General features: G+C 42.3%; 1 protein-coding gene across 1 annotated transcript in view; it reads right to left on the reverse strand.

Annotated features, from left to right (window-relative positions):
* Positions 1-18,387, reverse strand: part of Sec24d (SEC24 homolog D, COPII coat complex component) — a 96,377-nt gene that overhangs the window by 59,752 nt on the left and 18,238 nt on the right. The window contains exons 4-7 of the mRNA XM_060392798.1: positions 15,554-15,702; positions 12,550-12,825; positions 12,145-12,278; positions 5,678-5,789 (exon numbers count right to left, since the gene is read on the reverse strand). Of these exons, the coding sequence (XP_060248781.1) occupies positions 5,678-5,789; positions 12,145-12,278; positions 12,550-12,825; positions 15,554-15,702 (671 nt within the window). The remainder of the gene's footprint in view (positions 1-5,677; positions 5,790-12,144; positions 12,279-12,549; positions 12,826-15,553; positions 15,703-18,387) is intronic.

Raw genomic sequence — 18,387 nt, forward strand, 5'->3', positions numbered from 1 at the left:
AAAATGCAAATCAAAACTACTTTGATGTTTCATCTTAATTAATTCATAATGGCTAAGATGAAGAAACTATAAAAACCACAAATTGTGGTGAGGGCGTGGGGAAAGGGGAACCCTCAGGTACTGTCGGTTGGACTGGCACAAGCTACTATGGAAATTAATGTGGCAACTTCCTTGAGCCAGCTATTCCTCTCCTGGGCACATACCCAAAGGACTCCCTCCTACTATAGAGATGCACACTCATCCACACGCAGAGCTACTCTATTCACAATAGCTAGGACATGGAAACAACCTAAATGTCCATCAACTCTTGAATGGATAATAAAAATACAATACCTATACACAACATCATTTCATTCAGCCATAAAGAATTCATGAAATTTGCAAGTAAATGAATGTAACTGGAAAACATACTGAGTGAGGCAACCCAGATCCATGAAGATAAACATCATGTGTTCTCTCTCATACATGGATCTTAGGGTCGACACTTTAGATTTATATTCTTATCTTGGCAGTACTTGTTAGAATCCAGGGAACTAGAAAGTAACCACTGGTGGGGAGAGAGAATATCATTATTATTGTTGTTGTTATTATTATTATTGCTTCCACCAGATTGCCTGTAGGCAAGGCTACAGGGCATTTTCTTGACTAAGGATTGATGCAGGAAAGACTGGTTCACTGGATGTAGTGCCATCCTGGGTGGTTATAATGAAGCAGGCTGATCGAGCCATGTGGAGTAAGCAGCTTCCTCCAGTCTCTGCTTCAGTTCCTGCCTCTACATCCCTACTGTGCTTGAGTTCCTGCTCTAGATTCCCTTCATGATGGACTGTGCTATGGAAGTGTAACTAAATAAACCATTTCATTCCCAGATTGGTTTTGGTCACAGTCTTTATCAAAGCAATAGCAAGTGAACTGGAACAGAGAAGAATGACCTCAACAGATAGGGGACAGCAAAACACAACTGATGAGAAAAGGAAAAGGGAATGATGGGGAGAGAAGTTTAAGCATGCAGAGGGATGGGGCAGAGGAAATTAACACTAAGGATGTTTGGAAAAACCATATTGAAAACCTCTCTTGGAAAAGCTTCATAATTTTTCTTATAAAAGAATTGGAGTTATCTGCACAGATAACATTCCTCCCAAAAGCCTTAGGTTGACAAATAAAAAGGCACCTATTGTCACTGTTCTTGGCTTCCCACCTGAACTTGATGGTATGATCCCACTCTTCAATATACCACATGCTTGGCTTATACACGTGGAGAAATAAAGTTAGTACCAACCAGGAAGCTTCCTCCCTATTGGCTAGCTTTCACAGTACCAGAAGGTACTCCTTGGGCTGCTTTGGGGAAAAGTTATCAACAATCCTACCCAAGGCTCAGGAACACTGCAGAAAAAGGAGCAGAAAGAGTGTAAGAGTCAAAATTTGGTCGGGAGGATCTAAGTAAAGCTATTTTCTGGACATGGCAGGATTACTGCAAGCACTGACTCACAGCAGAGGTGTTGGCCTGCAGATGATCTACACAAGATCAGTCCACTCAACTGTGGCTCTACTGAGCTACTGTAACAAGCGGTCATGGATTATAGAAACAAAGAATAACTCTATTATCTAGGACACTGCAACATGACAAATGCTACAAAAAAGAAGCCTCTTTGGATAAGGAGTACCTGAGAGTAGGAGGCCAATTGATATTTTAAATACTTTCAGGGTCAGCCTCAACAAAAAGGTAGTGTTTGAGCAGACACAAAGGAGACAAGGACTTCACTCAAGCAGATTCACACAGGAAGCCTAACAGAGGAAGAGCAGAAATGTTTAGATGGGGGTGCGGCTGCTGAGCTGAGCTCGGAGGGTGTACAAGCCAGATCATGCAGATTCTTGAGGCTCATTAAGCCCTTGAGGTTTTACAAATGAAATGGAGCACCACTGCTGTGTTTGCGTAGAGGAGTGTCATGACCTGACTTGGGGCTCCCTGGTTGCGGAGAGGAGAATGGCTGCAAAGGAGGCCCAGAGCCAGGAAAGCCCATGAGGAGGGGCCAAGGGAAATACAGCAGTGGCCCAGACCAGCCCCATAGTGACAGTGCATGGAGTGATAGAAAGATTGTGGGCACATGTCGATGCAATGACACAAATGTCTGCAGTAATGATGTATGTCTGAGGAACGAGAAGAATGTGAAATTGCCACCACTGAAAATTGAAAGGCTGCAAGGAATAAGGAAGGGACCAGTTTTCAAAGGGTGTGTGGGTGGAGGTCATAACTGGGTCATAGCATGTCTAGTCTGGTAAATGTATTAGGCAGTCACTACATTAGGTGTGACTGCTACAGTCACACAGCAATAGGTGGGGGTTGAGTCCAAGATGGTTATGTACCTTTGGGAGCTCTGAGCAGAGCTGGCACATGGAAGTAGGTTAAAGTCACTACAGCAATGACTGTGGCCAAAGGGAAGATGAGCAAGGACTACCTAACCCCAGGTCACAGAGAGGTCAGAGGAAGCTGAGAAAGTGTCTTAAAGAGTGACTGGGGAGGAAGGCAGGGAGGGTAAGGCCATCTGCTTCTAAGCCTGAAGGCAAGAGTTCAGACCCCAGAACCCAAGGAAATGGAAGGAATTCGCAGAAATTGTCCTGTGACCTCCCCATGTGCTTGATGTCACACTCACACACATGCACACACACAGGACATACACATGCATGCACACATACATACACACAAAAAGGAAGGAAGTTAAATCGAAGGAAGGAAGGAAGGAAGGAAGGAAGGAAGGAAGGAAGGAAGGAAGGAAGGAAGGAAAGAAAGAAGAAAGAAAGATGGCAGGCAGGAAGGAAAGACTAGTAAAAAACATTTTCAAATGAGTGAGAATCCAGGGACCTAACTGTGAAATGAGGGGGGTCCATCAAGAAAGAAGCATATGGTCACATATACCCTATAGTGTTGCTGGACCAATGTGAGCACTTGGTTCAGCAATCCAGATGGAGACCCTAAAGAAATCTGCAAATAGCTTCAACCTCAATACTTCTTCAAAGCATTAAATAAAACTGATGGATGTAAAAAATGCTCATGCAGAACTAAGAGTCTGGAACAAAACTTGCTTTTGTATATTCACAAGAGTAGAAAAAACTATCACACAGCACGTCATAAATTTTTACAAACATGAACTCCCTATGTACTTTTTTTATATATACAGCATTCTGCCTGCATGCGTGCCTGTGTACCAGATATTACTATAGATGGTTGTGAGCCACCGTGTGGTTGTTTGGAATTGAACTCAGGACTTTTGGAAGAACAGCCAGTGTTCTTGCCCTCTGAGCCATCTCTCCAGTCCCCCACTATGTACTTTTGATGATTGTGTAAAGAATAAGGAACAAAGAAAATCAATCTAGAGCAGTAAGTAAAATGACTTAATTTAAAATGAATGTCTAATGATAGGAGGAGAAAACTGGGTTCTGGATGGCTTGACTACTCTGAGTGAGATAAAGGGTTGAAAGGGTTAGACTAACTTTGTAACCTGTATGTCTTCTAAAGCCTATAGCTTTGAGTTTTTCCAGAGAGTGAAGGAATGTGACCCTATTTGTGAAGACAGATATAAAAAAAGGGCAAGCAAGCAATGACCTTCACTCAGCAAAAGAAGGACCAGACCTGAGATAGCGTTTCTTAGCAACGAACCCAGACTACTTCTGAGTAGCTTTTGACCTGCAGCCAAAAGTCCACAGCCCCTAACCTTCACGGATGAGCTAACCACCCCCACCTTAAATTGCAGCTGCATCCACACTTGGCAGGACTGGCCAAGCTTGAGCACCTAAGACTAACCAATTATCTTACTTTATAGCTTCCTCATCCAATCCTAAATTGCCAAAATTGCAACTTCAAGTTTCCCACAATTTTTCTTTTAAAAACCTAAAGGTCTTTGTCTCCTGGCGCCACTCTTTGCTGACCGGCAGGGGTGACCCCATTGTGCAATGGTTAATAAACCTCTTACTTTTGCATCGAGTCTTGGTCTGGGGGAGTTTCTGGGAAGGGTGCGATCTTGAACTCCTGAGCTGTGAGACCCCAGGTCTTACAGGGTACCACATTTTCAGCATAGAGTACATAGCCATTAAAAACTATATTCTGACTTCCCCAGGCCTCTTTCGTGTTGATTTTGGTGCTGAGCGTCGAACCCAGGGCCTCATGCACGCCGGCCACAGCTCTATCACTGACCTGCAGCCCTGAGCCCATCGGGTTACATGTTGACTTTACAGGAACAACAGGAAAAGGATCTGCGTGCAGCTCAACAGGCAAATTAAAATGAGAGAGGGCTTTCTGCTTCTGGGTTACCTCACTCAAGATGATCTTTTCTAGTTTCCACCATTTGCCTGCAAATTTCATGATTTCCTTGTTTTTAATTGCTGCGTAGTATTCCACTGTATAAATGTATCCATTCCTCAATTGAGAGACAACTGGGTTGTTTCCAGATTCTGGATATTACAAATAAAGCTGTTACAAACGTGGTTGAGCAAATGTCCTTGTTGTACACTTGAGCATATTTTGGGTATGAGCTAGGAGTGGTATTGCTGGATCTTGAGGAAGCACTATACCTAATTGTCTGAAAAAGTGCCAGATTGATTTCCACCGTGGTTACACAAGTTTACATTTCCACCAGGAATGGAGGAGGATTCCCCTTTCTCTACATCCTTTCTAGCATGTGTTGTTACTTGTGTTTTTGATCTTAACCATTCTGATGCTGTGAGGTGAAATCTCAGGGTCATTTTTATTTGCATTTTCCTGATGATGTTGAGCATTTCTTTAATGGTATATACTTACTTAGAGGTGGATATTAGACATATAATATAGAATACTAAAATCTGTACACCTAAAGAAGCTAAGCAGGAAGGACCCTGGGCAAGATGCTCAATCCTCATTCAGAAAGGCAAATAGGATAGACATCAGAAGAGGAAGAAAAGAGGGAACAGGACAGGAACCTACCACAGAGAGCCTCTGAAAGACTCTATCCTGCAGGGTATTAAAGCAGATGCTGAGACTCATAGCCAAACTTTGGGCAGAGTGCAGGGAATCTTATCAAAGAAGGGGGAGATAGAAAGACCTGGAGGGATCAGGAACTCCACAAGGAAAGCAACAGAACCAAAATATCCGGGCCCAGGGTTTTTTTTTTTTTTTTCTGAGACTGATACTCTAACCAAGGACCATGCATGGAGATAACCTAGAATCCCTACACAAATGTAGCCCATGGCAGCTTAAGGGGAACAGGGGCTATCTCTGACATGAACTCAGTGTCTGGCTCTTTGATCACCTCCCTCTGAGGGAGGAGCAGCCTGCCAAGCCACAGAGGAAGACAATGCAGTCACTCCTGATGAGAGCTGATAGGCCAGGGTCAGATGGAAGGGGAGGAGGACTTCCCCTATCAATGGACTTGGGGAGGGGCTTGGGAGGAGAAGAGGAAGAGAGGGTGGAATTGGGAGGGAAGGAGGGGATCCAAAGTGAATAAATTGTAATAAATAAATAAAAATTTTTTTAAATGAGAGAGGGCACTGACTGTGTCGGGAGGGGCGGGGATCAGTTCCCGCTTAGCTTATTCCACTTAAGGTGGGGAGCAAAAAGCAGAATGTTAGGGGTCAGGGTATTTTGTTTTTGAAACAGTAAGAAAATTTAAAACAAAATATAACAACAACAGAAGTCACTAAAAATAAATACCTTGGTCTTGAATCACACACTGCGTGGTGACCAGGGGAGGCACTTGGCCTCTGGTGTTGGTAGTGTAGACTTGTCCGCCCCGGGCGGCCCTGTCGTTCTCGATCACTTGAATCTGACAAAGAAGATGTTGAGACTGAATTAGACAAAGTTACAGCTCTTCCTGACACACAGCTAAAAGGAACAGTGACTTGTTCTTGTTCCCTCTTCCTTCTCCAAAGGGGGGGAGAGGTAGGGGGAGAAAAAGGGAGAGGGATGGAGAGGAAGAGAGAAGGGGAAAGGAGAAATGGGAAAAAGAGAGGGGGGTCTTTAAAAATCCTTTTTATTTCTTTTCAGATAAATCAATCTGCCATGCCTTCAGTTTCACCTTCGCTTAATTTCATAATTTTAGATCACTATTTACCAAATTTCCAAATTCTATTCTGTAATACTCTTAGCTCGGACCCTAACCCTTCAGAGACTCTTACTTTACTTAACGACATTTTATCTCATTTATTATAACTATGGATGAACATTTGAAAAATACTTTAGAAAGAAATTTGAAACTTTTTAAAAATACTTTTTGTAATCAAAACTCTAAAAATCTTTAATTAGAAAAGAAATGGTATACAAGTTCCATGCTAAAGATGCCTACCTTCTACTTGGAATCCATCTTCTTCCTCAGCTTGCTTTTCAAGTCCTCCCTCCCCCACAGCAGAGAACAAACACTATCCTGGGTTGAGGGTGTCTAGTATTTAGAAATCATCAGAAGCAAGGGTCCCCAAATGTCCCCATCTAACTTACAAACATTTCTATACTAATAATATTTGCAGATGAAGACTACAACGGATTTTTTTCTTTTTGTTATAACTGTTCAGGGTTAAAAATTGTGAGCAAAACTGAATAGAATGAAGTTACAGAAACAGGAAGTAATCCTAGGGACTGTCTTCCTCTGTTTCCTCCTTTTCCACTCCAGTTTCACACTTTCTACAGAAAAGAGGTGGGAGAAGAGATCAAAGAAAACAAAAACCAGATAAAACCAAAGAACGCAGTGATAAGAAGTATCTAGGCTGGGATAAGAATGAAAAGATGCAGTTTTCCATTGCTAATATGAACGCTGACTTTGCACCAACTCTGAAGTGTTCTCTTCTGCTCCAGTCTCCAGAGCAGATGGTGCTGGCATCATGGGTTCTAAGAATACTGGCAACCAACCTAGTCTGAATTTAATCCTGTTATCTGCCTGCTGTCTGGCTTCCTCAGAGTTTGAATAGTTACAAACACAAAGATAGAGGAGGTGTTCCAGACATCACTACCAAGACACAGACAAGATGCTACCATGAACAAAAAGTGCACAGAAACATCAAAATATTGTAGTTATATCCTGGATTCAACCACAAAGCTAATCAGGTTACTCAAAATAAGAGTAGCTTTTACATTATTAAACATTAACATTTAGCATAATCATTTTAACCAACAAAGTCTAAGATGAACACTATCATGATACAGTCATATGCCTAATACACTGAACCTACACAGTCACTAATCAGGAGACCACAGTCCCAAAAAATCCTATTCCAAACTATCTATTTCCAATTTGCAAAGCCCTGCCCCCAAAGAAAAAATGTTGTAATTAGCCATTATTAATTAAATCCACATCTTGTCAGAACAAGACACAGAAAAGAGTAAGAAACATCAAGCCGTTCCAGCCGTGTTAAAAACAGCTTTTGATTTACCCCAAACGCATGCTCTTGAAAAACAGCATTAGAAATGAAACAGTAAGCAAAATCTCCAACAGTGACTCAGCTGTGACTTGCATGTGTGAGCTGAGATGTAGCACAGTGACATGTGATGAGAGGGTGTCAAAGCTCCCTCGGAAGACACAGGTCCCCCTCCCCTCTCAGATGTGCCACTGGAGTCGTTTCCAGGGGTGTTGTGGAACCATAAAACACAATCAGGAAAGAACACTAAGGAAGGACTGCTCTTGAGGAATATGAGAAGGAGAATCAAGTTAAGATGTGCGGCCACATAAGCTGGGATGCTCAAGGCAGAACTGTTCGAATTGCTGGTGGTGGAAGGAAAAGAGGAAGGACACAACTCCCGTATGGATGCAGAAGAGGGTGAGTGAGGGCTTCAGGAATGGTGTTTCCATCACGTCAAAACACAGCAAAAAGCACCAAAGGACTGCTGTATTAAGGGCCTCACTCAGGAGTAGAGTATAGAATCTTTCTTTCTAAAAGAAAGAGTTTATTTCATTTAAAAAAAAAAAAAGTTGTTTTCATGTTAGAAAAACAAACAGGCTCCATCTGGCACTACTATGTCATTACTTCAAGATAAAAAAAAAATTGGTCTGATTTGCACATGTACACTCACAGCTGCTGCTGCTTCTCATTAATGCTCATTCAACACTCAGCAGGAGCAGCAAGCTCTCTTACGTGCTGGAGACAGAACTGGACGGACTAGATCCTTGCCCCGTAAAGCAGATGTTCAAGTGTAGAAGAACGCTGGAAGATAAATTACTTTACAGATGACATGCTTTCTGCTAGGCAGTTAGATGCTGTGGACAGGAAGAGACATGGATGGAGCTCCAGGGATACTGGGCGGGTAGCAAAGACATTTTTTAAAAAATGAGTCAGGCCTTGCATCTGGCTAGGAAAGGGGCATGCACATAGGCAACAGAAATGTCATCAGTCAAGCTGAGGCACATATGAGGCATGTTTGAAGAGCTCGCAAAACTAAAGCAGGGGTGCAAGGCAGGAAGGGACCAAGTCAGAGACATCTAGGATTTGTGTGCATTTGTTGTGAGGGGAGCTAGAGGCAAGAGTGGCCAACAACTAAGCATCACATGAGGTAGCCTAAGAACTTGGACTGTGAGCTGTGAGTGCTGACAAGCTTTGTTCTGAGCCAATACCTGATCTGACTTAGGACTGGATGGACAGCCCGGGCTACTGTGCAGAGAGTACACAGCCAGTTAGGAAGCTGCCAGACCCTCAGGCTGGTGGAGGCTTGCACCAGGGAGAGAAGATGAACAGGACTAGACCTAATCATAGGCCTACAGGAAGTATAAGAGAGTCCACAATGAGTCTGAGGTTCTTCAGGTAAGAAGCTGGGTCTGGATTTCAGGGAAGAGGTCTTAACGAGGACCTGCGCTTTTTGCTGGAAGCTATGAGAATGAAGACTACCTCCTAGTGTGCCCAAAATCCACAGTCTGAATGGAGGCCGAGAACAAGAATTCCTAAGAACTGCTCACTTGATACCAGCTGCCTGTTCTTGTACTTATATTGTATGTTGTATTATTCAATGTACTTTGAATAATGTTAACCTAGCGACTAACATTCTTGAAGAAAAGGTCTTTCCAAAGATTAAGCCTTGGTGCAGGCATAAGGTTATTGTGTAATTCAAAGGCTGATTTCCATACTCCCCCCATATCTGGTTGCAATCCTTGTTCTTAGAATCTCTTGTCTCAATGTTGTGTAAACACTGTTCCCCAACTGTCCCTTTGTATGCCAACAAAGCAGCTTACAGGCAATCACTAAGTAGAGGAGAGAATAGGGCTGAACTTCCTGCCAGCCAGGGGAGGAGGAATTAAAGGAGGAAGCAGGGGAATCAGTGACAAGAGAGGTCCAAGAGATATCAGAACAGGAGTTGGAGCAAGAAAAGCTGCAAAGTGCAAGTATCTCTGAGATGCATGCTAGGAGGAAGTCAAATTAGCTTAAAGGGTTAAGAATAGAGTAGTAACTGCTCAGTTATTGTGCTGTAAAGCTTATTATTAAACAAATATAAAATAGTATCAATTATTTGTGTGATAGCTATGTTTAAGAGAGACTGAAAAAAAAAAACCACAGTTTTATAAAAATAACTTTAACAACTTGGGGCTCCCTAATACTGAGGGAGGGTCAGGCAATAAAAAGAACCTATATTCACATACATACACATACACACATATGAGCATACAAAAGATACCACACAAATACACACATGTATATATGCACATACCACACACATTTACACAGATACTCATATACATATATACTCAAACACACACACATATACAAGACCCACACATAACCACATACAGACAAAACGACAGCATAGACCACACATACACATATGTATGTATATGCAAACACACATACACATATATGTACACACCATACACATACACACCTACAAATATATACAACCCCCTACACTAGTGGTTCTCAACCTGTGGGTCATGACCCATATGGTGGCCAAACAACCCTTTCATATATATAATATCAGATATCCTGTATCTCAGATATTTACATTACAATTTGCAACACTAGCAAAACTGTAGTTATGAAGTAGCAATGAAAATAATTTTATGGGTGGGGTCACAACTATATCAAAGGGTCACAGCATTAGGAAGGTTGAGAACACTGTCCTACACACACGTAAGCACACATATATACTCAAACACACATAGGCACATCCATGCACACACAAATACATGTATACACACAGAAACAAACATCCATACACATATACATACATGCACACAGGCCCACAAAAACACTAACTCACATATATACTCAGCATGAACACACACACATATAAACTTGTATACATACACACTCAACACAAAAACACACATATAAACTTGTACACATACACAAACACAAAACATGTACCCACAGAGACAAAGATAAACATACATACACAAATACTTGTATATAACGCACACAAACACACAAATGCACACATAGAGACGTATACAATCACAAACACACACAGGCACGCTTTGATAAAACACAGAAGCTACATACAAATTCACCTGTAAATGCAATCACATGGTTAAGAGAGGAAGGCATGTAAGACATGGCATGGAAGTACCAGTGGAGAGAGTGGCTGTTGCAGTTTGGGTTTTGAAGGAAATAAGCGACAAAGGTAGGAGGCAACAGATAAAAACAATGCTTTCAACTGTAAGTGCATAGTATTTGGTAATGACCAGGTCTGTGGTAAGAGCTGGAAAATTAGGGGAAGGTGAAAACTAGGAGGCCAGAGAACAGGAACGTTTTCCCACAAGGATATTTAAAGTACCTATGATTGTAACAGGAATAGACCTGGTGAGAATGAAAATTGGGGAAGATTATCTTAGAAAAAAAAATCCTCACATGGAGCAGTGTTTCCCAGTCTGTGGGTTGTGAACCCTTTGGGACTGGAATGACTCTTTCAAAGAACTAAGACCATCAGAAAACACAGATACATTACAATTCACAACAGCGAAATTACTGTTATGAAGTAGCAACAAAAATAATTTTATGGTTGGGGCCACCACAACACGAGGACTGTCTTAAGAGAAGCAGCATTAGGAAAGTTGAGAACCACTGACATAAAGATTCAAAATAAGTTCCATGTAAAAAAAAAAAACCTTTTTAACCCAAATAAGATAATTCTGTTTTAGTTAAAGGTATTTTGCGACATTAAATGACTTAACAGAAAATAAAAATGTTTATTTCAGTTGTTTCAGAGGACTCAGTCCATGGTTGCTGGCAAACATGCACTTGGGCAGAGCCTCATGGCGGAGGCACATGTGGCATGCATGTGCTGTTTTTGTGTTTGTGTTCGTACGCCTCACAGTGGACAGCGAGCAGAGAGCATGGCAGAGAGGGGCCAGGTGTTAATTCCTTTTCTGTTGCTGTGATAAAACATCACAGCCAAGGCAATTTGTGGAACTAAGAGTTTGTTTTGGCTTACGGCTGCAGAGAATTGGAGTCCGTAAAAGCAGAAACATTGGGGCAGAATGTGGCAGGCATCATGGTAGGAGCAGGAAGCTGAAAGTGAATCCGACAGGGCAAACTGGCAGTAGGAAAAGGACCTACGCTGGCTGAGCTCACTCCCAGTGACACCCTTCCTCAATAAGGCCATACCTTCTAAGCCTCCCCAGACAGTGCCACCAGCTGGGGACCAAGTATCCAACACATAACCCTAAGGGGACATTTTCCGTCAAACCACCACAGGCCAGGAACAAAATACCCCCAAAGACTGGATTCCTCCAGGTAGGTATATCTCCTCAAGTCTTCAGACACTTCCAAAATGGCACCTGACTAGGAACAAAGCATTTGTGTGGGTCTTTCATAGTCAAGCCATAAGAAACACTAATGATGGCAACATAATAGCAAAGGTACTAAGAGCTGCTAAGGCTGAATTCTTAATGTACTATAAAGCTTGTTATAAACATTTGCTAGTTATCACAAATCTTCAAGTTTATAGAATTATATTTTTTTAAAAAGCTAAAAATTCTTCATCCTTCTCTGTATCTGTCCCCTTTTCAATGTGGCTTACAATTTCCCTGATCAGAAGGCAGAGTCCTCCCTCTAAGCCCTCAGCATCCTCTGAACCCCAGAAGGCCTCCCCAGAAGCACAGGTGTGAACAGAAGCCTCCTCCTGTGGCCAGTGTCCCAGAATGTCTACAGGCCTGAGAGGACTCAGAGCTAACAAATGGAGTGTGTGGGAGAGGGAGGAGGACTTACGGGGCTGGGGATGGAGTCAGGATCCAGCTTCCTCTGGAGCTGTGGTGGTGGCCCAGCCATCTGTGCAGGACCTCCAGGGAAGCCTCCTGGGTAAGACATCTGTGCACCTCCCATCTGAGGTCCATAGCTGGGTGCTTGAAGAAAAAATAAATAAAGAAAAAAATGATCATCTCCACAACCAGGTGGAACACTCACTGACAATATCACTTTGCTGAATCAAGCATGCTGAATAGTTCGTTGTTAAATAAAGCGAAAGACTCAAAATGACACTAAAAATGACACTCTTCTGACACTATCCAGACACGGCTGGCCCTTCACAGCTGACACAGAAACAAGCCTGATTTCCAGCTGAAGACACAGCATCCCCAGGTGACCCACACCTTGGCTTCACCCTGCCCGCCTTACCCTGCTGTGGAGGGTAGCCAGCACCCAGGGTCTGGCCTGGTGGAGGTGGGGGCTGATACTGGGCATTCAGAGGAGTAGGCCCAGGAAGTCCATCCTGCCTGTGAGTCGGTGCAGACATAGGAGGGGCACCAGGGCCATTCAGGGTGGAGGGGGGTGGTGGCGGAACCGGAGGTCCCGGCTGCAGGATAGATGGCTGCGCAGGTTGTGGAGGCCCCTGGAAGGCGCCCGCTGACCGAGGGCCAGGGGGACCCTGGCTCTGGGGGGTTATGCCCACACCTGTGGGAGAGAAAAGAGCGTGGCTCAGGGACACTTTTATCAGCTCTGATGCCTACCGAGCACATGACAGAGACATTCGTTTACCATATACAAAGCAAGAACACATGCTTATGAGTTATGTGTGTATAAGTGACATAAATATTACTTGAGGACTTTTTTTTTTTACAGACACAAAGTTTAAGATGAGTATAAAAGCAACACCTCTAGTTTTAGTACTGGGTACTGAACTCCAGTCTACAGCAAGAACAGCAAGTGCTCTTAACCCCTGAGCCATCTCTTCAGTCCCCAGTGAGAGACTTAATAAATCTTGACTTCAGTGCATTAACTTTACATGGTCCATGCATTAATTTAAAAACAACACCTCTATCTCTTATAAAACCTTGAAAAATAATATAAAAGAAAAATGGATAGAGCAAGCATCATTTGGATAATTTATGCCTTCAATAAATTATTTGCATTCTGAGCCTGACTTGGCCAGGTGAGTAAGAATCAGGTAGAAATAACCAGGGAGAAGGTGTGGACCTGTGAAACTTAGTTGCCTCCTCGTTAGCCATCTGGAAACTGGCAAAAAGATCAGAAATATTCTGGGCGACTTTCATCACGACTTCCAGCACGCTAGGTGTAAGCAGTACGTGCATATGCTGGCTAGCTTAACATCAGCTCCACACAGAGTCCTTTTAGAAGAGGGACCTCAGCTGAGAAAATTCCCGCACTGGACTGGCCTGTGTTTCTTGACTGGTGATTGATGTGGGAGCACCAAGCTCACCGGGCCCGGGGCACTCCTAGGTAGGTGTTCCTGATTCTACCAGAAATTAGGCTGAGCAAACCGCCGAGGAGCAAGCCAGGTAAGTGGCGCTCCTCCATGGCCTCTGCCTCAGTCCCCTTCTCCAGGCTCTGCTCTGACTTCCCTGGGTGGATGACTACAAGGTGTAAGACAAAATAAACTCTTTCCTCCCCAAGTTGCTTTTAGTCATCGTGTTTTATTACAGAAATAGAATCCCTAACTGAGACATGAATCGGTAGCACGTTATAGGGTATGAGGATCATAGACCTGACCTTGTGTTTCTTGGAGGATTGTCATAGCATTTGAACTTAAGGTTGAGAAAGTCCTTGAATGTTCAGAGATCAGTGGATTAGTCTGTTGGAGCTTAGAAGACAATGGAGCTTAGAAGACAATGGAGGCCTGCCTTGTGAAGTTTCAGCAAAGACTCTACCAGAACCATCTGGGTGGTACTTCCATGTTAAGTACCCATGGTATGAGCTGGAGCTGAAAAACTGGCTGTAATTAACAAGAGAACCACTGGACTGAAGGAGGAAAACCTTTGCTTTGCTTTGAAAATGGGTGCTGGTCAGCTGGGGCCAGAGAACCAGCTGTGATTAAGAAGAACCTGGCATCATTGAGGCAGAATCTTCTGGGGAGTTCTTCCTCAGGGTCAGCACACGAAGATTGTGGTCCAGAGGAAACCACGGCTGTATCCTGTGCCGGTAGCCGAACTTGATTGTATGTAAGAGGTTCTCAGGTGCCACAGGTGAAGGCACGAAGGAGTCATGAAGAGCAAATGAGGTTTGGCACAAGAAGAAGCCAGGAAAGGACACTGATCAAGGTACCACTGCTACTGAAGTTGAAGCCCCAGGACTAAAGGAGTTACGGAGAAAGGTTGAGGTTTGACCATGTGAGAGGGCCAGAGTCCCTGAGGAGAGCCCAGGAGAGCCTACTTGTGAAAATCCAGCCCGGCAACAGTATGAGACCCAGATATGTTGGAGATGCAAGCACCAAGGTCCTCTGCATGAATAGGAACTGGTATGTTCCTGCCTTGAGGCCCTGGCCTGACTTCCCTCAGTGATGGGCAGATGCTTGGAAGTGTAGGCTGAAATAAACCCTTTCTTCCCAATATTGCTTTTGGTCATTACATTTTATCAAAGCAAGAAAAAGCTAAGGGAGGGAGTGCCCCTTAAAGCAGTGGTTCTCAACCTTCAAATACTGCAACTCTTGATACAGTTACTTCCTCGGGTAGTAGTGATGCCCAACCTTAAAATTATTTTCATTTCTATTTCATAACTGAAATTTTGCTACTGTTATGAGTCATGATGAAAATATATGATACGCAGATGGTCTTAGGTGACCCCTGTGAAAGGGTTGTTCAACCTCCAAAGGGGTCATGACCCACAGGTTGAGAACCACTGCCTTAAATTATAACACGTAGGCATGCTGCTACTAGAATGGGCATTCCTGCTTTCTCCTCTTTTCTGGTTTGTGGCATCAGAGGTTTGATTATTCCAACGACCTAACCACAGAATTAAAATTCACTATGAGACAATAAGCATTTTATCTTTAATTTGGAGGACTCCTATAAAACAATACAATTTTAAAACTACCCTCACAGTTCCTCCAATAATTACACGGTTTAATATTTACTTGTGAAGTCAGCATTTTTGTTTTTTTATGTTGTTTTAGCAATGAATGTACAGTGTGCTGAGGGTTCTTCAATTATATTGAACTAGTGGCAACATGCTCAGGAGAAAACTAACCAGAGCCATACACAGGATCAATGGTGTACATAAAAACGCACAAGGTAGCATTTTAATATGTCAGGCCAGAGTTATGTCTATGTTAAAATAGAAGAAACGGTGAGGGTGGCCTAGCACATTTGCGGTTCTGGGTTTAACCCCAGCAGCGCAAAGAACACTGAATGAGCGCCATGAATGAACAGTGATAATGCACACTTACCAAGGCTGTTGATCTGCATAGAGCCGAACTGACCACCCAGCTGGGTGACAGAGGAAGTGGACCCAGGACCTGGGTAAGATGACTGTGGCAGGGGCTGGCCTGATGCATAAGAGGGTGACACGTTATTGACAGGTGGGGGTCCTGGAAATCTAAGAGACAAAAGGTATTGTTAGGATCACAGAGTTTCTTAAGTAAGCGAAACACAAAATAGTTAATGTATTCTAAAACAACAACAAAAAATATTTTCTTTATATGGTAGGAAAAACAAATGATAATGTAATGTGCATCATATATTTAATCTTGATATGATCTCAAAATAACCCACATACAGCACCCCACACCTCCAACTCACGTGTTTTCTATGCCAAGGTAAAGAAAAGCTTCTAACATGACCACAGCCAGCTTGGGAAATCAGTTTGGAAACATGAGCCCACTGCCACTTCACATACACTAAACTGATCAGTAACAATAAAAACAATAAAACCAAGAACACTTGGTCTATGGTTGTGTTTTTGTGATCATTCTGTTTATCATTCAAACTGAGTTTTTAAACAAAATGGGGCTTGTGTTACATTCTGGGGTCAGTAGGGCACTCCCTACAAAATGGTATATGTCATTACTTTGCAACATTGCAGTAAATTTGGAGTAGATTGTTTTTTGTGGGTCCCTGTCACTGCTTTGATGTCAACAATGGCTATCACCGAGCAGTGGGTCCATCCCGGTGATACAACGCAGAAAGCTAACAAATACCTTGGAGTCATTGTGACTCTTTTCTTGCTTGAGTAAAAATTAAGGCTTCCAAAATTGCATTTTCAACTGATTTCAATGGTTTTATTTGCAACAAGAGCCTATTTTCTTTGTTACTGTATCCTGACGTCCATCCCTCATTGAGAGGTAGAAGCCATGAGAGGTGGTGGCTCACAAGAAGTCCACAGCTCATCTCTAACTCTGAGGACAGCGTCTTGTGGGTCTCAGAAGCATACTTTCTGAAGAAGGGCTCTACCTTGATCTTGTCATTTGTCTTCCTATTTTCCAAATTTAATAATTATTTTCAACAAACAAACAAAAGCCCTCAAGCCATCATTTCAAGTGCATCCAGGAATCTTTCCAGAATGATGTCACACACTTTGTCCTAAGTAAAGAAGGTCAGAGTGCTTATCACACATGCCTCACAATACAAGCACGTGATACAAGCAGATAATTTGTTAAAACAGAGTTGATACTGTTTTAATCCCAGAATATTTCCAGGAAAAATGCCTCTCTGCCAAAAATTTTAGAAGAACCAACATAATTAGATTGAGTATCCTTCAATTTAAATATTTTCTTTTGGGAAAGGGAATGAATAAAGAAAGAAGATATAAACGTTAATTAAAATGTGTATGACACTGTGTGTATTGTGTGTGTACCCACACGGCACAGTGCAGGGTTAGAGATCAAGGGACAATTTGCAGAAGTTTCTCCTTCCATCATGCAAACCTAGATTGCATGGTCTGGTGGAAAGTGTCTTTAACTACTGAGCCCTCTCGGCCCAAAAGTTAACTTCTGAGAGTAAGTTTTCTTTGTTTCTCTATTTATTCCATAATACTAGCTGTGAAACACGCACCATGAAATACGATTCTTATCTTGTGTTGTCAAATGATTTAAAGATTTGCCCAAAGATCTAACTAGTGAATTCACTGCTACATAAAAAGAAATATTTTGTCTTTGCTTTGTCACAAAATGATACTTCCTTCCTTGAAGCTCACTGGAAATTGATACAGGGAGTAACCATCTGTAAAAAACTAAAGTGCATTACAGAGTTTGGACATGAGGAAATTATTTCATGTTTGAGACCCGAAAAAATACTTGCAGAAGTGTTTGACAAAAGATTTTTTTAAATATAAAATTCTACAGCTTGCTTTTTTTTTTGGTAGCCATTTCAGTTAGAACAAAGTATCTTTCAAATAGAAATTGTGACATAAGTGTCTCTGGGTTTTTGTTTTTCTTTTGTTTTTTAATCTTCGGGGCTGGAGGGCTAGCAGGTTAAGAACACCTGCTGCTTTCTCAGAGGACCACAGTTTGATTCTTAGCATTCACATCCGGTGGTTCACAAGTGCCAGAAACTCCAGCTAGAGGAGATCCGATGACTTCTTCTGGCCTCTGCTGGAACCCACGTACACACAGATGCACACATAAATAAATATTTTAAAATTTAAAAAAAGGTTAAGTTAAAAAAAAAACCTATGAATTCCTACTTACTGTTCATTCCCTATGCACTGGGAGTTAGGTTTCAAACTTTATAAATAAATCATCTCTTTTGACAGGCTTAAACATTCTTATTCTTAAATAACAGATTGGGTTTTTTAATGTAACATCTGTTTTAAAATTATTTAGAATGGAATGAAATACATAGCAAAGTTATTATAAACAAAAGAGGGAAAAAATCAGGACGCTTAAAACATCCATCTCATTACTCTCCCACTGTACCCTGTGTGGCTAAGGTAGAAAAGAAACTCACTGCTGGAGCCACCAGAAGCCTGCCTCTTCCTCCCAGGGCTTCTGTGAAACAGATGGAAGAGATAAACCTCTTCCTACTACAACACACCGTGGTTAAAAATTACAAACCAGAGTTATATCTGGGGGCCAAGATTCTAGCTCACTGATTCATTTGCTATCAGAAAAGAACAGAGCTACCACCAAAGCACCCACTTTACCAAGACATTAAAAAAAAAAAAGTTTCACTCTAATCTTAAACCTCGGTACAGTTGATATACTTTTCTATTTAAGTACTCTCCATTTTTAAGTTGGGAATAAATGGGTCAAGAAGGGAGCCCTCTGTTAAAGTTTGTTGATAT

The sequence above is a fragment of the Meriones unguiculatus genome, chromosome 10, assembly GCF_030254825.1.
Source record: "Meriones unguiculatus strain TT.TT164.6M chromosome 10, Bangor_MerUng_6.1, whole genome shotgun sequence".
In the NCBI taxonomy this organism is placed as follows: Eukaryota; Metazoa; Chordata; class Mammalia; order Rodentia; family Muridae; genus Meriones; species Meriones unguiculatus.